Source organism: Anopheles coluzzii, chromosome 2 (assembly GCF_943734685.1).
Source record: "Anopheles coluzzii chromosome 2, AcolN3, whole genome shotgun sequence".
Taxonomy (NCBI): domain Eukaryota; kingdom Metazoa; phylum Arthropoda; class Insecta; order Diptera; family Culicidae; genus Anopheles; species Anopheles coluzzii.
In genome coordinates, this window is record NC_064670.1 from 104,112,693 (window position 1) to 104,137,334 (window position 24,642).

A 24,642-nucleotide genomic window follows, 5' to 3' on the forward strand; every position below is an offset into this window, starting at 1 on the left:
GTTAACAATATTAACTCGAAACCCAAGTTCAATGGTTGACCTGTTCCTTCGACTGGCTATGGCTTTTGAATGAATGATGTTCATAAGAGCAATTGACGTATCTCATGATAGTGCTTCAGTATCCTTACTACCTCATCTATCGACCCAACTCCCCAACTCGAACCAACTGCGTTCAGTTTTCGTTGGAGCCGGTTTGAACCAATTTGGGTTTCGTGGGAACCGGAACGTCTGCTGATAGACTATTATATACGTCATGCCACCCATGGTCTTACACATACCATTCATTCGATCCCAGGAAAATTGTTTTAAAGCAGAACCAATTTGTACAAACAAGCCATTCCTATTGCGGAGAACAGTTTGTCAAAGAAATGCACGAGAAACCCCTTTCACGTATTTATGTTTATCATTTGATTGAAATAAGCTTTCCCTACTAAAATGCTGGCTGCAAATGTGATGGGTGTTTGAAAGGCTTTGCCATTGATTTCCCCAGAAAGCTCACGCATCGAAACGAATGTTCCCGAAAGTGTGTGAAGCGAAACAAGCACACCCCAAAGGATTAAAAATGAAGCGATCAATTTCAATAAAGCCTTCACCACCATTTGAGCAGCCTGTATATATATTTATGTGTGTGTATCTGTATGGAGAGAGAGATAGAGAGAGTGAGTGGTAGTTTATTCTCCATTTCCTTCCCATGCTTCAATATCGCTAATGGGCGGTAAACGAAAGCCGGACCAATATCATGCTGTAACTTGACGTTCAATTGGTTTTTCTTTCGATCGGTTTTTTGCTTTATTTCTTTATCCTCGTCCACTCTCCCCAGTCTGGATTGGATTGCCGGCGTTCACTCCTTTGCCTTCTCTCCAAATAGTCCAAACCGGGCAAGGGCAAAGGAAAATATGGCCCTGGCCGTACTGTTTGGAAAGCACTTCAACGCTCAAGGAACGGAACGCACATACAAGTGGAAGGAAAATCGATTTTCCTATCATTACTTCCTGGGGATTTTTTTGGTGAATGTCTTATAGACACACACAGCTCGTTCTTTTTTCGGATTCATATTCTCTCTCGCTCTCTCTGTGTTCTTTTCTTTGTCTCGATCGGACGATGCGGAATGGGAAATGGTACCCGTCGGCGTCGAACCGGATGGCTGCCCATCGAGAGCTTATTGTGCTTCGGTGCTTGTTTCAAACTGTCTCCCGTTCTCGATTATGATGCACTTGCAACCGGAAGGATCAGTGCGAGCAGCTGTCCAAATCCCCGTCCCACCAAACCAGAGTATCCTCGTGCTCCTCGGCACGGCATGAAGAAGCATATTCCGTTGCAAGAGAAAAGGTGAAATAAAAACAAACGATAAGAGCACAAAAACAGCTCATCGGAGAAGAGTTCCCCAACCTGCTGCTTGGGGCCGCAAAGCTAGCCATCCCGAAACTGTCCTTCTGTTTTCTTCCCCTCAATTTCTTTCCCCCCCCCCTTTCCCCATTTCATAACGAGTGGCAGCTGTGTGGAGCCAACCGTATCGCCCATTGCATTCTCAATAATCCCACTTTTATTTACACTGCAATCGATGAGCTTGCTTTCGGTAGACGGACGGGACACAACGCCAAACGGGAGGGAAGGCACAAGAGAGACTGCTCGGGGACTTGGCTGTTTGCCCACGTGGCCCAGGGAAGACGATTGTTCATGATTGTTCGCAATGCTGAATAAAAACAGTGTGCATTGGCTCAATTTGCAGCCGGATGAAAGTAGTGCAAACCATTAGCCGTGCCGATTTACTGGCAAAGTGCAGCAGTATCCTGCGTTTGAGGAAAGTGGGAAAGGGAGCATAATTGAAAATGATTATTTCCCGTCGACAGTCTTGCTTCAAATCGAGCAAGAAATCCTGTACAATCGATTCACTCTGACATAAATAGCAATTGTCGTACATGAAGTTCTTCCGGGGAAGTGGTACAAGATTGTTATTATTCATTACAAAATAAACCTGCCCGATATAATCACACACACACACACACACACACACACACACACACACAGTGGGAAAGCATTTTCCTTCTCACCATTTGCCACCCGAAAGACTATAATTTTGGCACGCAAACCGCTCATTTCCCGTGTCAACCACCAGGCGTCTCCATGTGCGGGAAGGAGCATGGAAATGCTTACATTACAGCAATGATTGGTGGCTGTGGTCGGACAAATTGGCGTGTCAAACGATACCCACATATTACTCGGGTGTCTCGGGAAAATTTGCTACCGTTTCCCATCATTTCCCCCGGGGAGGGGGTGCAAAAACGATCCGCTTAGAAAACAGGAACACAGGAGCAGCTGACAGCTTGCGACAGTGAGGTGAACGTATTCAAAACGCACGCTCGTAAATGAATGCATTTTACCCGTCAAATCACAACAGCAGTACTGTGTGTGTGTAGGTGTGAGCCGTACGATAACGTTCATGTCGGAAGGGAAAATGTAGCAGGAAGGAAAATTGTATCATTTCCAACGAAGAATTCGACTCCTATCGCCAATAGCGAGCTGAAGAAGTTTGGCATTTTCATCGCGCTATTACTGATTGAAAAGTTATAAGTTTTCCTATTTTAATGCTTCTTACCCTCCTCCTCAATCACCATTTTTGGCCAGTACAAATCGAAACCATACGTACGCAGGCGATTTCGCGCCGTAACGTCCTCGTCAGATGGGAGCGATAGTGTTATGGGCGGAGAAATTGTTTCCCAAAGTGCACAGCTGGCACATTGATTGAATTTTCTTGCGCAACCGACGCTTTCTGAAAGTATTTTTCATACGCAGGGAAGTTTTTCAATCTGTTAAACGAATACCACTCGCGGGGGGCACGAATGGCAAATCATCATGTAACGATGATAAATTGAAAACGCGCTTGAAATGGGGGAGCAAAGGCAAACACCGAAAAAGTGCACTAAAAATGAAGCTAAAAAACTACCCCCTTTTACTAGTAATAAGCCCTGCAGCTTGTTGCTATTACATGATTGCACTTTCTTGTTTTGTTTAATTTTTCTTTTCTCTCTCTCTCTCTCTCTCTCTCTCTTTGCAGGATAACTTTCAACCACGGGAACGCTTTGAAGGAGCGTCACAACTAGGAAGAGACAACTGCTCCTACTGACAACTGGCAGCAGTAGGCGCCGCTAGTTGCTAACAAGCGATTTTGTTTTATTAGTGAGGTGAAAGTGGATAGTAGTGGTGCTGCTTGGTTGGAGGGTGTGAGAGTGAGGGCGCGCGGTAAAATCAATAACATAATCCGCCCTGAGCGGCTTACGCGCCTGATTGATCGATTTGCCGATGAAGCTGGCAATGAAGCGGTACGGCCGGTCTTAGCCCAGCCCAGGGTCGGGCAGAAAGATGCAGCCAGTAGTGATGCCGGGGTCGGGGTGATAAAAACAATACGTAGAATCAACAGGAAATCACTACCAACCCGGCCCCCCTGGGGCTCTTGTTTACAACTGTGTGTGTGAAAGTGTGAGTGTTCGTTTGTGTGTGTGTGCGTTGTTTATTACACTAGCATCCCCTTCTTTCCCTGACTTCCTTCCAAAGCGTCGTTCTCGTCGCCATCCTTCCCTTTCCATTAGTAGAATACGCTTCCCCGAAGCCCTGGTCACGCCCGTCCACAGCGGTTGTGCTCTGCGCTATGCTAAAGGTGCTGAAAAATTGGCCCCAAACAACGCACACCAACACGTCACGACGCCTGAATTGCTTCATTACTTGCCATTACCCTGATCTGTGTGCCGGTGCTGTGTTCAAGCGCACAAACACAAACACACCCATAGTGGAGTAGCTTCACACAAACACGCAAATGTGCTGAGCTGGCCTGAGCAGGAAGCAGCAGCCAGCCAGCCAGCCAGCCGCTTTTAACAATGTTACGTCAGTGCCAGTTCGTGCTCGTGGCGCTGGCGTGCTTCGCGGCTAATTGCTCCGGCACCAGCTCGGAGTACTTAATCATTCGGCATGGCCGGTCGCGGGTCCGCCACTCGAGCGAGAAGGACCACATCCGGTGGGGCCTGCAAGTGTTCGACAACTTTACGCTGCTCGACTACGATGCGGGCGGCTCGGGCAGCGGGTCCGGCAGCGAGGAAACCCTTCCCGCCAGAGAGTCACAACAAGGGTCGAATGGTGGTGGTGGCGGTGGTGGTTCCCGCGGAAACACGCTCACGATTCGGTTTGACGAGTCCGAAGAGCTGGAGCGCATGATTGAGCTAAGCGATTTCGATAACCTGCGCTTCGGCGGTAGCGGGACGCCGGAACCGCCGGCACGCCCGGGCACGGTACCGACCGGCCGGGAGCGGAAGCTTATCAAGAAGGAGATAATGGAAAACATTCGCCGCACGGTCGACAAGGGTCTCGAGTACCTGAAAGCGCACCACAACCTCGACGAGGTGAAAATCGAACTCGTCCCATCGTTCCGGGACACGCAGGCGGTGCGCAAGCACGCCGGTAAACGCATCCCGTCCGACACAGCAACGATTGACAGCAGCAATCGTGCGGAAGAGCAATCGAGCAGCAGCAGCAGCAGCAGCAGTGCGATAACCGTCCCGATGAGTTCGGGTGCTGCAGCTGGTCGGAAACCGGCGTTGCCATGGGCGGTGGAGGACGTTGGTCCGGTCGCTAAAAGCGTCCAGCGCTCGCCGAGCGCTCAAGTGTCCGCATCCAATCAACGACTAATCTCGTTAGACGCGATTCCCCGCAACCCGCTGTTGCTGCTCAGCCCGGGCTCAACCCAGTCGCCCGGTGTGATGGATGCGGACCACCGTTCACCGTACGAGTGGCACCGAGGGTCAAGAGTTGTATCGGATGGGGTGGATTATCCTAATGACATGCCGGTGGCGGACGCGGCGGCGGCGGCGGCCGTTGACACCGGTAACGCGGCGGACGATGAGCGCGAGCAGGAAGCGGAAGGCGACGTGGACGACAGCGACGGGCTGCTGCAGGACGATGATCCGCTGCTGCAGGAGCCCGAGCTGGAGCAGGAGCAGGAGGAAGCGCCGGCCGAGGCACCGGACGCGGCCGACATTAACAACGTTTTCCACATGGAGGAGGCCGACCTGAGCGAGCTGGACGAGACGAGCCGCAACAACCGGCGCAACCTGATGAAGGGCCGGGACGTGGTCACGCAGTTCCTGCAGATCGTCGAGAGCCAGCACCTGCTCGGGGCGAACTGTACCGCCGGCACCGCGCTCAACCTCGGCGAGGGTGTCGTCGACCGGTACGCGCAGGATCGGTTTCGCGTCGAGGCGGAAATTGCCGTCAACCGGGCGAACATGCTGACCAGGTAAGTGCCCTCCCTTTTGGAAGGTTTTTATCCGTTGCCAAACACGTTGCCAACGAGTGTTTTTTTTTTTTTTTGTTCTCTTTGGTATTTATTTCAACCGATCCAAGTGGGGATCCAGTGAGATTCTGATGAGAATTTGCTTTCGTCCACTTTCCAGTGAGTGGAGGTTCGGGTCCTGTAATTGAGCTACTCGCAGCGCACAAACAGCACGGTTCAACAGTGTCGAGTGTGTTGTTTCCAAGGCTGGTACGGGTTTACATGAATGGTTTTTTGCGTGTGTTATGTTGTTTTGCCATCGTCACATCGCCCGGGTGAAGCTTTTGATTGGATCCGGTATCAATCTCGGACGTTCGGTACTGATGGACTGCCTCAAAGCGGTATCACGATGGCAACTCGGCTGCAGCTGCAGTTGCCATTGATCCATGTAGGCGGTACGTAGTACGTACAGCAGTACACCACGATGCGGCTCCATCAGTGCTTCATTAAAACTTTATCATTTTGTGATGCGCTGCCTGGGTGACAGAAGCCGCACATCATCAAAGGCACAAGGCAAACCATCCGCTTCGGAAGCCCTTTAGAGGAAAATTATGGTTCGTCTACTGTATGGGAGGTGCTATTACCATTACTGATTGATTGCGAGCGCTCAAAAATATGTTCCACTCATTATAAGTGCGCTGTAAGGAGTCTTCCATAAATTGCGTAACGCTTTCAATAATTCCTTTATTTAATAGCAGTTACATTTTATTATAGTTTAGTATTATATATATTTTACATTTTTATTTTCATAAAGCGGAAGGGCTCATGGTACAGTCGTCAATTCGTATGTACTAACATCGTGGATTCAAGTCACATATTGTCCGTTTACCCGTACCTAGGATTGACTATCCGGCAACATGATATTAAATATGTCTCGAAAGTCTCTTTGGCTCGGCATGACCGTCCAGGTCGTAATACTAAATAGAAGAAGAAGTAGAAGAATAAATGTTGTGTTGAAATGTATACCATGCAGAACAATTTTTTAGGTATAATAATTGCAGTCTGCTCGCGAAAATATCGCATTTTTCGGCCTAAATATTTGGTATTTCTGGTTTGAAAGTCGTTTAAAAAACTTAGCAGCCTTTGAATTTCCATTTCACATTTTTTCAACACATGAACTATAAAAATTCCGCGTATCTCCAAATCCGCGTAAATAGATAACTCGGGCACAGACTGTTAATGGTGTTTGAACGAGATTCGAACCATTAAAATACCAATATGGAACAGAACTGGCAGTATATCCTGGCAGTTCCAACTGGGTGTTAGAACTCCTATTGTGATTAATTGACAGTAAAATGGCAATATATGTGTACCGTCCTATGTTATGACCTGATGATTAATCATAAATAAGAACCATGGATTTAATCAGCCATAGAATATAGAATGTTTTTTTAATCAACATGTATGTCCCGCCGAGATCGCTCCGAGCTAGATCGCTACTTGACGTGGAGGAACGCCGCACTCGCTTTGGCTCCTCTGATCCGTTTATTCGTATGTGAAGTGAGTTTAATGTCATTTGTGATCGTCATCAACCTGACATGTCGCGCACCGCATTGTTAAATAGTATTCGTGTCGTGCGACCTTTTACATGTTAATTATGTTACTTAAGACTAAGCGTGACAAATGAATGACCGAAATGTGACTATGTTATAATGAATGAATGTAAATGAATTCGCTTCAAGTGGGCCACTTGCGGTCCGTTGAATTTTAATAAATAAATAACAAATAACAAATAATTATTTGAAAACGAGTTAAAAAAAAGTGATTCAATCCTTATTCCCTCCATTGCAACAGATCTTAGCTAAACACAAAAAATATTTCATACGCGTTGACCTGTTCTCTTTTATCGTTGTTATTTTACTTATATTTTTGTTTTATGATCTAAAAATCTTTGCAATGTAATTCTCACTACACATAAGCGTTACGTAATTTATGGATATCCTTTAATAGCTCACATCCTACATACTTTCAGCTCTAGACGATGGTGGAACACTTAATTCGCCTTTCCACCCATAACCATAACCAGCTTACTTCTGAAATAATAGCCCCGTTTCTTAAGTGCTTCTTCCTACCTGTAGCTTCGGGGGAAGAAAAATGCTAAGAAGAAATAATTCAGTTTTCCCCGCAAAATCCGCCACCCCCCCCCCCCCCCCCCCCCTATGCGTGTGCGGTTTGCCCACCCGGTTCCTGGGCAAGCCCTTGTTTCGCACACGCACCTTATTAACGGAGATGGATGAAATTCGATTGTACGCCCGTGCTTCTAATACGTCACATTCGATCACACTTGTCGTGGTCTCACCCGCCCCAGCGCTGTGGCCGTCTTGCGCATCCGTCCCCGCGTATCCCGCGTGTGGCACGGCACCATTATGTGGCAGCGTATCAAGCAAGACACCCTACCCCTGCCCACAGAACACCCGAAAACAAAGTGCCAACTCACTACCCGTGGCAAGTGGAACAGAAACACACTCCATTGGCAAACCGTTCAAGCATTGCCAGCAAATAAAGGCATAAGACGTGTACGTCCTCCTTTCAGCCTTGCTAGGAGAATAGACCTGGAACTGCCGTTACTCGGTTTCCTTCTCCTCCCCTCCCAGTTTGCACCCAAAGTCAAGTGCCGTTTAATCTGGTCTGAGTGGGTGCGGGGGAGGTGGGAGCGGAAAGACGTGACAGAAAAGCGAACCGAGCCCCGGTATACGCCATTGATTTCTTCCATGCCGTGGTTGCCGTTCGCACGCTCCGCTGAACCGTATCGCGAACCATCAATGAAGTGTTGCAAAGAATTGATCTTGAGCAGGCTTTGCCGCTGTCTCGAGCGCAGCACAGCTTACTGGGACGAATATATACTTGCTGGCAGTGCCAGGAAGATCGATCGGCTCAGCACGGCACACTTGAGAGCAATGGGAGAAAATCAAGTCACAGCACAGAGGGTACAGCATCGGTGAAAGTGCGATGCCGACTGTTGGAAGAAACGTCCTTCTGGTGGCTTGGTGGTGTTCTGCATTTGTTGCTCTCGTGTGTTTTTTCTTGTTCGGGATTGAACGGGTGAACTTACACACGCACACAGATCGACAACACAATGACATCGATTTCTCTTCCCAAAGCTCGAAGCTCCTGCTGCCTCGAAAGCTCGCCTAATGAGCGAAGTGCTGCCGCATTCGGTTTAAGAAAACGGGCAAATTGCTATTCCACCTGACGTTAATTGGTTGTGAGTGCTTCCATTAATTAATTTCGGATTCTCTCCGACCCGACCCGATCCGGCCGGGGCCGAAGTGTGTTGTTTGCTTCCCTTCCGGGTTCCTGTGATCGGCGCGCACGCATACTCCCATCAACTTCTTCTTCCCTCCCCATTGCAAACGGCACACATAAAATGCTTGTCGGTATCGATGATTGGATTTCGTGTTCTCTGGCACGGCAGATGCCTCTGTAGATGCCCGATGAGTGTGCAAGAAGAACGGTCTGACAATCTGAAGGAGGAGGAAGGTGGGAAAGAGTAGCAGTAGTACCGTTTTGTTTGAATTGCGAAGCAGTCAATCGAGCCACTCGAGCCTATCGGGGAAGCTAAATTGGTTCCGGGCAATGAATGATGGCCACCTCATGCGTTACCACGCAAAAACGTTCGTCGGTGTGTTTGCCCAAGAACAGCTCACCGATCTTCCGGCGAGCAGGTGGCAAGTGGATGGTTTTGTTTTGCTGGGAAAAGGTTAGTTGCGTTAGTTTTGTTTGTCTGCGTAGGTGTGTGCGTGTATGAACGTACTTGTTGGAACGTAACCATGCAGCATGCTTGAATCTTCCTGACTCATGCTCTGTAGCGGAAGGATCAAAACCACACGCCCCCGAGGGTTGAAGTGGCTCGGATGGGAAGGGATCGTTCGGCCCAGGTGTGGATCCTGGATGCCAATAGGGGCCGTGAGGTAGCATGGAGCGATTTAATTGAAATACAAATTGCGTCTAGTGTTGCGTGGCCTATGTCTTTATATTTAAAACGATATGTAAAGCAGTATCGGTTCGCATAATGCCGTGACTTACATGCATGTTAATGGGCATGATTGAGCTCAAATTGGCACGAGTGAGGAGATTTATAGTATGTGATAGGTGAAATGTGTTTGTGCGTGAAATGGTAATTGATCACGATTGGCTTTGTTGCAATTCAATCATTGGTAAGAAATATCTCAATTAAACACATTTTTCTTGAGCTTGTTTGGAGCTCAAAAAGTGCTTGACTTGGTACTGTACCTTAAGTATTCATTTGTGGAATTACACCTTAACCGGTTCACTGTTCCCATGCAAAAGTTTCAATTTGCTTTCAGTCCAGTTCAAGTGAGCCCCTTTTTCATGCACGAAAGCATTCACATTCGCGCACACAATTGCGCAGCATTAAATGAGCAAAACTGGTACCACTAGCGCAGAGAAAGGGGTTGCATGACCTCTCCACGTGCACAAACCACAATGTCACAAACCACAAAACCCAACCCAAACAACACACACAAAAAGGAGAAAGAATCGAGCGAGTAAGTTTTGTGTCCCCTTGACTTCCGGCTTTGTTCCATAGCACAACGGTACCCCATTGGTAGCGAAACGTTGCGGAGCTCACATGCGTGTACACATCCTACGCTGGGGTTTTGCTTTTTATTCACAGAATTCGCCCAAGCACCAGGAAGCACTTGAAATAATAAGCACGCCGGACCGCACGGGACGGGCTCTGTTCAGCTTCAATTCCATGCGATAAGAATGATCTCCATTCATGACAATTCCAGTTTTTTTTTTGTTGTAGCACTTCTGTGTGTATGAACCATACACTCGACAAGTTCGTCTCTGTGCTCGAGCTGAGTAGGACATCAGCATCATCATCAGCATCATCGTCGTGCGCTTTCGCATTAACGAAGCCAACGTCAGAGTCTGACTCCCTGTGGAGTTTTAGCGAAAACTAAGGACCAGATCATAATATCAACAAAACAGCTTACAGCAGCAGCAGCAGCAATGTTACAAAGTGGGAAGTGCGGCTGGGTAGCTTCCACATCGCACCAGCTAGAACCTTGCTGCCCCCCATGTTGAAAAGCCCTATTCTAACGGGAGAATGGAAGTGCAGTCGAACCATTGCTCCATTTTTCCATGGCCATTCTTCATGCATGCTCATGAGTGTACTAGTCTGTGTGTGTGTATTACGCTCGTCCACTGTTGGCACACAATGGGCGAGGAGTAATGTATCGTACAGCCCCCGATTGTACAAGGGGTCCAGCACAACAGCAACGGTGCAAGAGCTTTAACCTCCGCACCGAGCGAGCGAATGTTTAAAGAAGGTTATTTGAATTAAATCATAACGAGTTTACAATCCACGGCTGCACTAACCGCACCGGGGACCAGCTTGTGCAACCCAGTGCAATGATTTATTCCCATGGTAGAAAGAGAGAGAGAGAGAGAGAGAGAGAGAGAGAGAGAGAGAGGGAGGGAGAGTAAGATAACAATGGTCCGGCATTATCATGTTACGGGGGATACACGTGCAAACAAATCAATGAAAGTTTTAGCGTACATTGTAGTGGGCCATGCTGAAAAGGCTTTGGGCCTGTGGTTGGCTTTTGATACACACAAAAACGGTCCAAAACTATGGAGTGTGGGGAGCGATACTAGTAGGTAATTTACACTGTCCGTCTGCTGCTATTTAGATAATCTATGGACCTCTATGGTAATCATACTGACCTTTTGCCTACGCACCCCTGATGCATTTTCCAGCTGACCTTTTCTCGCCAAATGAATGGTACTATCGAAGCAGGGCACATTAAAGCCGCTAGCCAAGCCCCGAGGATACCCGAGGTTCTAGCTTTCATTGCCTACACATTGAAGTGTGGGGGTTTGCTGAAATTTAGCGAATGCCGTTAGTTGTTATGTGATTTACACTAGTGGTGAGAGCTCGGAATCGTAACTGCCCGGATCCTGATATTTTATCATAATCGATTCCGGAGCTAGATCCGATTCTGGACTCGATTCCAATTCCGGAGCAGATTCCTGAGTAGACTCCTATTTTGGAATCGATTCAGGAGCCAATTCCGAAGCCAACTGTGAAAGTGAACTCCGGAATCGGCTCCGGAGCCAGAATCTGCTGCAGAATCGCAATTAGCCCGGAAATCGCAATAAGCTCAGAAATTGGAAAAAGAATTGGCTCCGAAAACCGAATCAGTTCTTGAATTTGAAATTCAAAGTTTTTAAAACGAAATCAGTCCCGGAATCAGTCCCACAATCGTAAATTTGGGTTCTTGCTTTTGGTAGGGCGGCTATCGAGACAATTGTAGCTGCATAGGACCCAAACCGTAGGACCCTATACTCATGCAGATATCAAAATTCCGGCTCAAATTCTGGTAACTGATTCCGAACCTGCTATCTGGAAACGATTTCTGAGACTGGATTCTGGAATCGACAAAAAAATACTGAGCTAGTCGGATCTAGAGCAAAACTTCATCTTTCCCATCACTAGTTCACACTTTGTTTATTGAGTCCCTTTCATGCCTTGGTCACAATGTGAACTACACTGTTCAACGGGAGCAGTGAAAAAGAGCACTCCAAATAAAAGCTTTTATCCTCCTCTCCCCTAAGGAGCGAATACCCCAAAGCCGCAAAGCCTCAAACTTCTCTGCTTCTGCTTCGCCCCAAACCCGCTGAAAATGTGGAATTAATCGGATTGCTAATGAAGAATTCAACGCTTTTCCACTGTTCGCTTTGTGCCTGGCGTAGCGCCATTGTTTTGAGCACCGTCCCCTTCACCGGCACAGCATCAGCGTTTGACATTTGACGACACGAACCCGGGGGGACGAATTCGGAGAAGAATTTACTAAGCTGCTACCCCTCATGGTGACACATGGTCGTTGTAGTCATTGTGTGTGTGGGAAGAATTTGATACCCTTCCGTCGTTGGCCAATTCATTGTGTCACGTGTTGTTTGACCGAGCGAAAAAGGATCCCATCTCCCGGCAGACCGCTGTGCTGGCATCATGCTGTGGCTGGGTAAAAACACCTTTTTCTTCCCTACGCTCTCTGTCAACGCTGCACTAATGGGTTTGGGCTAATTTTCCCTCTCCAGGCAGCTACGATTTCAATGGGATGGGAGAGGTGAAATTTTGAGAGAAAGGAAGCCTCCCTTTCCATGGGATTGGCTCCATGGGTAGCTGGAGCCAGAGTGATTAAACGCCCCGAGTGTTGCAAATTGATTCGCTAAGTATACGGTAATCAATCATCGAAGATGGCTATCGAAGAAACTGGAGGCGAGAAAAGGTACGCGCGCGCGTCATATCGAGATGGACCTTGGGCGATGGGAGGGAGGTGGGAATGGATGCTTCAAAGCATCGTCTTTGCTTCAGCTTTTCTGCTGCTTGCGGCATAATGAATAGGTTGGGCCCATCGGGCAACGACGGACTTACCCGGAGCCTTTTTTCCCGATTGATGGACCAACATCCCATCCGGACAGCCTGCCAGCGTTCTTTCCAGCGTGGTGTGTTTTTAGGCACCCTCGGCGCAGCTTGGTTTGGCGCACAGAAAGTCACCATCACCACTGGAGGATAAAGTTTCGATGGCGGTACATTACTTTCGAGCGATAGCCGGACCCCATGCCGGGTTGAGGTTTTGTGGTTTCCATAAGGGGGGATGGTCGAAAGGAAAGAAAAACAAAAAACGAGTGGCGAAAATGTATTACACAGCACATTTCGTCCAATTTTGGGCCAACTTTCCGAGGGATTGGGCCGGGACACGGTGAACCCGCACACTCTGGGGTGGGCAGTTTTGTGGTGAAATATTTGTCAATTTGTCTTGATTTGAAGATGAGGGCCCCATTATCCGTCCGACCAGACACCTTGCGGGAAGTGGGTTGAGGGGTTCAGGTGGCATCGTTGTTGTGTGCGATATCTTGGAGAGGTTTTCTTTCTTTTTTTTGTTTTTGGGTGCTTGATTTGTGTGTGGTCTCATAATGTGAGAAATATTTCAATCTGAAGGATGTGTTCTTCAGACGGGCCTTAAACTTTTCCTCCAGTCATTATGAGGGTGATTAAAACATAATGACACTTCTTTCAACATTTCAATTTTTTTAATTTCCGCAAGGCAGCGACTTCATGTTCTTTAGTCCTTTTCAAACTGCTGTTGTTACATAATTTGTCTAACACTTTATCCAGGATGATGATTAGCAGAATTTTGGGATTATTATATCGTTTTCTTGAGCTGCTTTAAACATTTATATGATTTGCTTATACCATTACTTGTAACAAGAGATCGTTCCGTGGAGCATCTATTAAAGGATTTATAGTTATTGATCGGATTAATTTCAATTGGTTGATTACCGCAAGAATTTTGACACTTCAATTTAATGCTCTAGTAGTGTAATGGTTTTCAACAACGCATTAAAACAACACGAACAAAGCGGAGACCTGCCACGACGAAGGTTACGCACCCCCGGGTGCTGTCATTTCAACTTGTTTGCCGCGCACATTATTTGCGTCCGAGCGGCACCGGACAGTTTATCTTTATCAGCAAACTTCAACCATTGGAAAGCTTTTAACCTTGTCTGGAAGTGAGTTTGTCGACCAAAAAAAAAGAACAGAAAAATAATAATAAAGACCCATCCTCCTAGCAAACGATAAGCTGCTAGATAAAACGTTTACGAGCTGTCATCAGGCAGGCTCCGTCGACTTTGCTTTAACTTCACCATTTTTTTTTTGTTGTGTGTGTGTCTCTAGTTATGTCGGAACTTTCTAGCGCAGTTCTAAGCGATTAAGTAGCTTACTGGATCACGGGGATGACAGTAAAACCGAAAGCTCGGTACAAACGCACACGACTGACACAAAAGTTAATTAGATGTTCTTTGCACACCACCGCTAACATTCTCTCCTTCTTTCCATGCACTCTCTTTCCATGCACACACACACACATCGGATATCGGACCCGCTTGCCCGTCGCGCTGTCCCAGAATCTTCAAGTTCTCGTCCGCGGACGTCCAGGCGTCCGAGCACCTGTTGCACGCGTCCGTCCTGTCGATGGTGGAGTTTGACGATGACATTTTTGCCGGCGGAAACTGCTTCGACTGGAACCAGCATCCGGCCAAGCGGGGCCTGTTCTGCCCGTTCGCCTACCGGCTGCCGCCCCCGGACCAGGGCGCCTCGCTCGTGAAGGATCTGGCGCTCGAGTACCACTACTTGGGCAACACCTCGGAATGGTTCTTTCTGGCGCGGAAAAACGCCGAGAAGGTCATCGCGCGCAACGAGCAGTACATTAAATGTAAGTATAGCAAGGTTGTTCGTGTTATTGTGCTCGCAGTGTTCGTTGTGGAGGAGATGACTGGCTGACTTTATGACCAACCTGGTGGATGCACCGGTGGTACCACGTTCGGCGGGAAATGTCGGTGGGCTTATTTGGGACTTGACGGAGGAAGTCCCAGGTTTCAAGCTGCGCTTGAGTGCTTCCTGAACCACTACCTTCGCACGGCTGTCCATTGTTTGCGGCTTTTCAGCAGTACGGCAAGACGCTAGTGCTGCTGTTAAAGCTGGCGGTGCTTACTTTTGCGGTTTGAGTTGTTTGAGTAGCCTCGGGCCCCAGGCTCCTTTGTTTGCGGCAGCTCATTTTTCTCGTCCATCATCTTGTGCTTTATTCAATTTCAAAACTCTGCACAAACTTATTCCAACCGTTCTGGTTTGATGGTTTGCACCAACTGCTGGTACGCTCAGTGTGGTTGATGGTGGAGCAAAAGCAAAAAAAAAAAAAGAGTTACAAAGATCTGTTACGAATGCGCACGATTGCAACTTGGGACTTGGGGGCCCCCCCAAAGAGAGGGACACAGACGTTGCAGACGTAAAGTTTTCCCTATTGTTAAGTAAAGCTAGACAGATCGGTTCAAGTTGCCAAGGCCGCAAACCGGTCCTATCTGCATGCGCTCGCAAGTTGTGTCCCGTTGGGCTTTTACTGTTTCTTGACTATTTCAGAGACGTCTTGAACCGTGTCAAAAAACAGGGTAAAAAATCACTCCAAATAAATCTAATTCATTCTTGCAACTTAACTAAACTCGTTTAATACACGCGAGACCATCGTGATTGCACATTTCTTTTTCTTACATTTTATTCCAATCAAAACAATCCTAAATATACACTGACAATGGGACTGACACGGAACAAGCGAAATGGAACGATGTCTCATACAGTGCGGCAAACCCTCGTCCGGATGCCGGATGTGCAAATATACGCAATATATGTAAAGATAACAACGAAAGCCAACCGGCTGCATTCGACGCACGTCTGTTTACTTTCCATTGCACCGGCAAACGTACCCCTCAGTATCGATCGTCGTACCCGCCCGTCATGCCGGTTTCCGTTCACGAGCGCAAAATCTAATAAGCGAAGTACTTTTAAAGCACACATCGACATCGAGCACACACACAGAAGTAAAACGCTCTTTTCTAGAGAAAACCAACTCGTTTTTGTTCTCCCTTTGAGCTGCCACTCGCGCAAGTTCTTGGTTTGACATGTCTTTGGTACGATGTTTCCGCGTCCGTGTTGCAACGGTATGCTTCTGGGCCTTGGCTTGAAAGACTGACTCAAACCAGGGCCTCTCTCTCGGACTCTTTTCATGCTCAAGAGCACACTGGGAGGATTTTTTTCCTCTTTAAACAGATAAACTACACCACACTTACTGCAAGTGACAGTGCGTTACATTGCACAAGTAATAACGTTTAATGTAAAGCCGGAGCAAAAGAAGGCACTAGAAGGTGCACCTTACCTTCACTATGCAGCAAACGTGCAATAAACGAGAGAAGGCGAACAAAAAAAAACATGGAACATGGCCTCTTTTACCGCTTTTAGCCAGTGCTTCCGTGTTCCGCGAATGAATCTTCACAAGAGTGTAGCGGCACTGAGTCAGCACGTTTATCTGAAGCATCCCCGCTCTGGCCGCACTTTCTTGATAATGACACTTGTTTGTGAATCAATCAGAAGGCCTTTCTACAGGGTTTTTTATGTCGTTGCTGCTACCCAGCTTTCAACAAGCCGATAAAGACAGTTTAGACTAATTAAGCAGCAGCGCGTAAGCCGTGCAAGGATGGGGTGATTAATTAAAAGAGGCTTTTTTCGCCTCTGCCTTGCGTGGTTCTTATTCATTTTTTTTATCACTGTTGCCTTCGACTCATCTAGTACGCTCGAGGAAACACGACACTGGTTCGTGCTTTTCACTTCTTCCATCAAGTAACACCCCCTAACACAACGGCAGGCGGGTGGAAATCGCTTTTCATTGTCAATCAGCGCTAAACGTTCTAATCTGCTGTCTAACAAGTGACCATTTCCGTTGGGCGGGAAGCTTTCCTGGAAAATTGTTTCTTTTTTTGCGCTGCTTTTTAGTTAAAGATCTTGGCGTTAGCTTTTTTTTACAATCGCGCTCCCTTTCGGGGCAGTGTTCGATGAATTTCTACTTTTTGATAAAATATCTTTTTTTTTTTAATTTGCCATCCAACATGATGATGGTGCACCGTTGAAGGATTGCTACAGCATAATGAATGCATAAAAAGGAGGGAACCCACTTCCCCAAGCGCTCCACTACAGGGAGGTTTTGTGCTTGGTGTGCCATCCCGCATCGTCAAAACCTCTTCTGACTTTCACTCTAAATTATATTCGCCGTATCCACTTCAAGCGCAAAAAGGCTCAACACGATGCTGACCATAAAACCGCAAGTCAGCTTGAAATTGATTATAACCGGCCGGGTATCAGCCAACCAAGGAGGAAGGATAGTGAATGGTTTGTCCCTCTGCTCCCGGACTATCGCCCCCCTGGATAACGTTTCAGGCACGTAAGAAGCTGTTAGAAAAGTGGGAAGCAACAAAAAAAAACGAGCCACACACCCGCCACCCCCCCCCCACTGCTCCTAAGTGTGGTCCAAAAACCTCAAAAGCTCCACTAAGCTTCCCATTAACTCATTATGGTTGAAAAAGGCACTCGATTGGGGGAGGGGGGGGGAGTGGCAGTCCGCTTAAGAAGGCATGCCGAAGATGACGATGTTGATGCTGAGAAGTGGGTGCTTTTGCAACGTCTTCCGTTTTTGGCGCCCAACAGTGCTGTACAAGAGTTTTGTAAGTGGCCATGCTTTTTTTTGTGCCCGCCTTACATTGCGTGCCTGAATCCGTTGTCGATTCTTCCCGGGGTTTTTTTTTTTTTTGGTTGGTTTCCTGGAGGACAAGTGGAGCAGTAAATTGGATGATGCCACTGATGTGCTGTTCACTTGCTCATCCTCCCACCGAGCGGGTAGCGGCACTTGAAAGGCACTAGGCCCCTCGTTTTTTTTGCGCTGTTACAAACTCTCCCAACACGACCCGTTTGTTGGATGTTTTTGTTTTCCATAAAACTTTTCCAGCCCTATTTGCGTCACGGGGAATCAATCTGGGCTGGGTGTGGATGTAGCAAAAACACACAAAAAAACATACACACACACACACAGGGTAGCGAGACCGGGTCGAACGTGATCGAATACGTCGGCCCCAAAGACTGATTTGTGTGAATGAATATTCACGAGGAGGAATCCTCCGTCCGCTACCATCAATCATTTTGCGGAATCTATTAACTATTCTTCGGGGGCGTGCGCTGCTTTTATCAATTTCGTGTGGCATGTTGTTCACTGCAAAACAATTGCTGTGACTCGCACATTGATTCTCTCTCTCTTTCTCTCTCGAGGGACGCTCTTTGTTTGGCGATGGATAGTCGTCGTGTCCGAAGCCTGGAGGGTTTTCAGTTTGTATCGGCCTTTGTTTTGAACAGTGACGTAAATTGGGCTTTTAGTAGCAAAAGCGGGACGTGGAAGTACAAATACAACATCAATTTAAGGGAATCTTCTTAGAAGTAGCTTCTTTTTTTTTGTATTTCCATGATAAGTGCCAAAAAGAGCGTAAAAACCTTATTATTGATTAGATTTAAGCTTTGAACAAAACTCTCTCAAAACTTTGCATTGCTCATGTCTTTGTTGCTCAGCTCAAAATGCTTATAGCTTTCCGTCGGTAATTTCTTGTCTGCTACTTGACTTATCTGAAGCTTTTGACTTAATTTCGCCATAAATATTCCGCAACATGCTATGCGAAATAATAAGCTACTTCTATTTTGATAAATATTTTATTCATGGAAAGCTGTCAGCGTTCTGAGAACAACACCTCGACGCCCATCGATCTGCATCTGCGCGGTCATTCTGTGAACCGTCTGCTTTTGAACCGTTTCCGCTTATTTTACTGGTTATTTTACAAGTATTTTCGGAAGATATTTCATTACCTATTCCTATGCTTGTAGAAGAAAAAAATCATCATCAAAATAATAACAGTTGCATTGCTTGTTCCCAGTGTAACCCAGTATAACCTGCTTGGAGAGCTACGGAAAATCTCAAAATTCCTCAAACCTATCCAGAGAGCCCAATTTCGATAGGCTGACACTGTACTGCAACGGCTATTTACACCAATTTAAAGCTGGAAACGTTGAAAGCTTCAACTTCTTGCACCTCTTGCACCGAGTGCCGTTCAGACTCTTGTGTCCTTAACCTTCACCCGTGCTTACTTTGGCTCCCTTTCGACCCAATATCAAACCGCACCACCCGGAAGTGCAATGCAGTTTTCGTGACCGTATGGTCTTCTTCAGTTTACCCACCGTGCCCCCCGAACTAAGACATGAACCATACGCTCCCAGCACCGTTTAACATTTGAATTCTACCCGTAAAATCCCGATAGACATAAAATTATCTTCCCCGCCGGCCCAAAACCCCAGCATTTGGCCGGATTTATCGCTCCTGTGCGATCGAATGTTTTACCGCAGTAACAAAATCGCCCATAAACGGGAAACTGGGAAGGGAACCAGGGAGGCGCATAGAGATAAAATATTCAATACGAACGCGCGTCATAATACGGGGTTTTCCGGGTTTTCCAAACGGTAGCGATTTAAGAGTCCTTTTTTGCTCTGAGAAGGGATAGGATTTTTCGGAGAAACAAAACATGCATAGACTCCCTACCTTGGGGGCACGACACGAAGTTTTTCCGCATCGCAGATTTCACTACGTGAGCTGTAAGTTTTCTTTGCGGAATTTTTGTGAGTTGTATGCTTTAATCCCCCCTTTTTTGTGTAGCTAAAAACTATACCCTCAGGATGTTATTTCGTGTGGTTTCAGTGCTGTTTCCAAGAGTTGCTGTTGGTTCCTTTTGGTTCCCAGGGCTAGGTATAGGAATGTTATGCTACAGGCCGACTTTGCAGCAATATCGCGTGCCAGAAGCACAGCGTTCGTATTTTATCCATTTTGTGTCGCACTCAAAACTCTTTCCTGCTCCTCACAGGACGGTATGACAGCATACGGTTGTGCTAATTGAACTAATGCCTCTTTTGAGAGCGTTTGCTACCTCACCCGTCGCTCAAGCCGTGCCATAATTACATTTCCCTTTTGCGTGTGCTCCTCGTAGCGCCGGAAGTTGCACGTTTCTTCCACCGAAATCTTTCACGTTACGTGGCGAGATGTTTCTTAAATGTTTCTCATTCATGCCTTCTCGCAGGGCTGCAAACAAACAGATAAGCCTGCCACGTCATTGACTGTCAGCTGACAAATCAAGGCGCCCGCTCATGCTGGGGTGGTACAGCAGGAGACAGAGAGAGTTTCTGTGCCGTGCTAATTCCTCTGATTAGCTGCTAGAAGATGCCTGCCGCCTTCTAGCCCTGGAGCATATTTCACTCTTGCGCTGGTAAAGCGATTTAAATAATTAATTGCACCAACGTCACGTGGAGCCCATGTTTTTGGGGAGCCCCATTACACGGAAACGCACATGGAGAGGGAGATACTGGGGCACTGCCAAAAAAAAAACATAAGGCACGTTGGCAGACAATTAGTCGCGCTCTAATAAGCTTCCATTGATATTAATTCCCCCGGTTTGGCAAAGAAGGGCAAAGTTTTGTCACTGTCGAATGTGGCGTTGTACTCGGCAAAACTGTGAACAACACCGCAAGGTTGTTCGGTAAGGAAAGAAGATAGAATTAAAAATTTCCACGAAAAAAAAACCCTTAACCATAACCTTTCGCCTTTTCGGAAGCTTTCGATTAGCTTTCAGAAAAGTGGTATAGTTATGCATTCTACCCTGCCTCGCGTTTGTCCCACTCGATGCCAGTAATGATGCAACCCAAGTAGGGAGTGGCCACTGCCTTCGTAGAATTGTCACGCCCGTGTTTGATCATTATCCAAACTGTGCTCCCGGGGGTCGACAATTGGACACGTGTACCAATTTCATTGGCTTGTTCATGGTACGAAATTGGTTTCATTTTAGCACCGGCATACACATCGGCCGATATAAGCCAAAACTAAAAGAAAAACGCGACGAGTTTCGGGTGTGTGCAATCACACACCCCCCGTCCGAAGCGCACCACAATAGCACCCTCGGCGGCAAGGTAAAAGACGCTCCAATATTGACAGCTGTTTTTTTTTTTGGTGTAGTTGCCATTTTTCTGCAATATTGAACCAATCGAGAAAGAGAACAAAATCAGAATGACCCTTGCCACTGTTGCAAAACTTGAGCCCGCCGCTGCTATTGTTGCTGCCGCTGCTGCTCCGGTGGGGGCAGAACTTTTTTTCTTTCTCGTAACGGTGAATGTGAAATTGTTCTTTCAAAAAGCAAACTTTTGCTGTCCACAAAATTTGCCCATCGCCTGTTTTTTTTTCGCCCGCCGCTAAACATGGGGCCCATGGTGGGAAAGTAATTGTTGCCGCGTCATTTGCAGACGTCAGCAGTCAGCACAATGTGGGTGTGTGTATTTTCGCATATCAAGTTGTTTTTGAAACAACAATCAAAAGTTGAGGTTCAAGTTTGCTTTGGGAAAATGCTGTGTGTTTGTTACGTTCAAGTGCAAAACTCCTTCAAATAGCAATAGGGTCTTGTAATTGTATCTCAAATTCATCGTTACAAAGTCATTGCTAGCGTGTTGTCTTTCCATGTGAGAGTGTACAATAAACGTAACAAATAATGTTCCACTCTTTCCAGTGCCGGTGAAGGCGGTGTGCGTAATATGAGTAGATAAGCCAGGCGACGTCTCACAAGCAAAGTGGCAAAATGCATCATTAGACGAGATGAGCGCATGAAATCCTATACTTCCTAAATCCGACCATATAGGTCTTTTCCCCCGCTTCCGCTTTCCCCTAAAGCACACACACACACACTTGATTTTGATCAAAAATTCTACCAACACTGATGGTGTACATGTTGGTGGAAAAAAGCTCCCATTATCTTCCTCCTTGATCCGGGACGACGTCGATGTTTCATCTGGCTCTTTAAGCTGTAATGTCCTGAACTCAGACCAATCCTTACACACACACACACAGTCACGATATAATGGTAAACGTCTCATCATGTCACTCTTTCCCCTCTCCTGGTGAGCACACAAACCACACACACGCACACACGCTGGAGATGATTATTACAACTCACTTCGGTGATAACGCGCGCGTGTTCGGAGGCATGCTTAGGGTTAGGCGGCACCATATTCCGCATTGATAGCATGGTTCAGATTCAGCACCGAATCTTTTCACCCCTCTCTCGCCCGATCCCCATCCTGCTCCACATTGACAGCAAACATATTTTTCCCAAGCCTTCAAACACTGTCAACATCACTATCAACACAGTGTCGCCGTTGTCAGCGGCAGCGGTCCACTACCCTCCGACCGACAAGAGCACACGGGGGTTAGCAAAAATTTCAACCATACACTTCCCTTTAGCAAGCGTTGTATCCTTAAGCCGCCTTACAATCCAGTGGTGGGCTCTCTTCCCGGAACGCACCAAAGCAAAAATTCGGCAAGCGAAAGCGGAGGCCGGATAAGTGAGCCAAAGCGATCAGGTTCGATGGGAGTCCGTCATCGTTGGAACAGTGTTGGCCTGCGGGACTGTGCGCACTCCTGCGCAGACGACGGTGGGCCGAGCAAAACCCGAGAAGGAGCAAACAGCAAGTTAACTTCATCGTTGATGAGCACCGCCTCTCAAATTCCGCTCAGGCAAACAAGGTCCTTCCCTTGGCTGTTGTATCGTATTTTTTGACATTTTTACCACCGTACTTGCTAGAGATGAAGGCAAGCATAAACCTTTATCATCAATGTAGAATTTCTCGGGACTTACTTTACACTGTCAAAGTTTATGACTTTGCAGCGAAAATGTTGTTCCTTACAATGGCCAATTAAATTAAATTGATAAAACTTGTGGTTCGTTACTTTTGGAATAGAATAGCATTTACAAAAAATTTTGTGAAAAATACAAAGACAATTTTATAACAAGGTTTAAGTACTTTTGAAAACATTATAGATGGATACTATTAATCTCAAACTAATAAATCAGTAACAGAACCCTTTGGAAACGTATGCCTTGTGTTTGTACAAGCTTCACATCATTATGAGGATGAACGCAACAGAAATGAATACACAAAAACGCGTACCAACTGAAACCAAAAAGAGAAAAACCCAGTTTCTGTGTTGGATCTGTTTTTTTATTCCCTCCATGTCATGTCCTCGCGTTATGAAGAAAATGAATCTGCCTCTGGTGTTGACATGGGTGGTAATGTTTAGCATAATGTTCAGCGACAGCAGCAAAAAAAACGGAGCACCACGTACAGCAACTAAGCGGGAGTTACGTGTGTCTGCATGAGTCTGTGTGTGTGTGTGTGTGTGTGTGTGTGTGTGTGTGTGTGTGTGTATTTATGTACATGTGATTAAAAATCTACTGACGGGAATTAAGCGCGCTTTATACACCAACGCCGGTACAGTGATTATGATGTTCTGTTAAAATGTCAACGAGCGCAACGAGCACAGCGATCGACAGCGGGCGAAAAACCGCAAGCACTGGTAATGCGGCTACAGAGATTACAGTGCCCCGCCGGCGAACCGGAAATTGTCATGCGTGTGTAGCGCAAAGCTCAATCAACCATATCTGTATATCCTCAGTATCCATACGTTACTGAGAATTGGGCGCATTAGAAGCCTGTTCCGGGAAGGAAACATGCAAAATTTGTCTACTTACTTATCATTTTCCTGTTAGGCATTTCTAGGAAATATTAAGACGCTACACAATTACACACACACACGCACACACAATTTCGCTCCTGTCTTCATGTGGTTGTAGGGGGATTTGTTTTAAAGTGATTTAATAATCCCTGGAACTCCAGTGTACCCGCAACCAGACTAAAATAGACCAATTGTCTGTGATGTGGGTTTGAAGTTCCTGGGAAATTAGGCGAAAACTTTGGGAAACTGTGTGAGTGTACAAGTTACTCTCTTTAACCAAGCATTATAGCGTATGTGCACACATACACAAACAAAACACCTTGAAGCTCTTTTGCTGAAGCGATGACATGTAGCAACCCTTGACACAGTGTTGCAGCATTTTTATCCGACGGAATAAAAATATGAGAAAACGTACAAACCAATGTAACCAATTCGACAACACAACGGCTCAACCGTCAACCCCAATCATCGCACGTCGTTGGAGGCTTTGCAATCGTCTCACAATCGTCAGACAGCCCCCCCCGCAACGGCACTATCAAGGTGCGGAGTAATTTCGAAGAAAATTGAAAACTGTCCCCCGAATCATCGCGGGAGTTTTTCGGTTGATTAGGTCACGCAAAACAAAATTGCAAGAAGGAGTGCAAAAGGAGATAGCCAGCCCCAGTCTACCAAAATTTGACCAACATTGGATAACTTGTTACCACCAGCCCAGGCTAATGGGTTCGTGGGAATCCTCAATCTTCAACAACAACCGCACACACACACACACACACACACACACACACACACACAAAGCGCTACTCCAGTTCGGTTTGTGTCACCGTAGTTTGTAACAGTGCCTCGCCTGGAATTCCTCACCGAGGAGCTAGGGGGCGATCAGCTCGATGTAGGGCTGTCGGCACGACCGGAAAAAAGGCAATAGTAGTTTGTTTGATTTCTTCGTTTTTTTTTTTTTGTTCAAAACTAGAAGAAAACACCCTTGGAAACGGAACCCAAAAAACGACAACTCACCAGCGAAACGTATCAAAACAGGGCTTGTCTTTTCGCGTTTGATTAATTTCCCAACGGTGGCGGCGCGCCGACCTTCCGAGTAAAGTTCAAGTTTCTTGCCCAGAGTGTCGCAATAAATCTTGCTGTGAACTTGCCTGACGGTTCTGGCACGGTTTCGGGGAAAGAAACTTCTACTTCAACTGGTGCTGCTTGCGGCGCTGGCTGCTTGCTTGCTTGTGCGGATGTGCGTTACTGTGGCGAAAAGTGACGTAGTGAAAGTTTCTCATTTAAAAGTTGCTCGCTGGCAACTGTGAGTTGTGTGACATTTTTTGTTTG

The 24,642-nt window shown here is 46.7% G+C and overlaps 1 protein-coding gene across 1 annotated transcript in view; it reads left to right on the top strand.

Annotated features, from left to right (window-relative positions):
- LOC120950230 (uncharacterized) overlaps nt 1-24,642 on the top strand; it is a 107,612-nt gene that overhangs the window by 50,916 nt on the left and 32,054 nt on the right. The window contains exons 2-3 of the mRNA XM_049605494.1: nt 3,056-5,284; nt 14,261-14,568. Of these exons, the coding sequence (XP_049461451.1) occupies nt 3,873-5,284; nt 14,261-14,568 (1,720 nt within the window). The 5' untranslated portion in view covers nt 3,056-3,872. The remainder of the gene's footprint in view (nt 1-3,055; nt 5,285-14,260; nt 14,569-24,642) is intronic.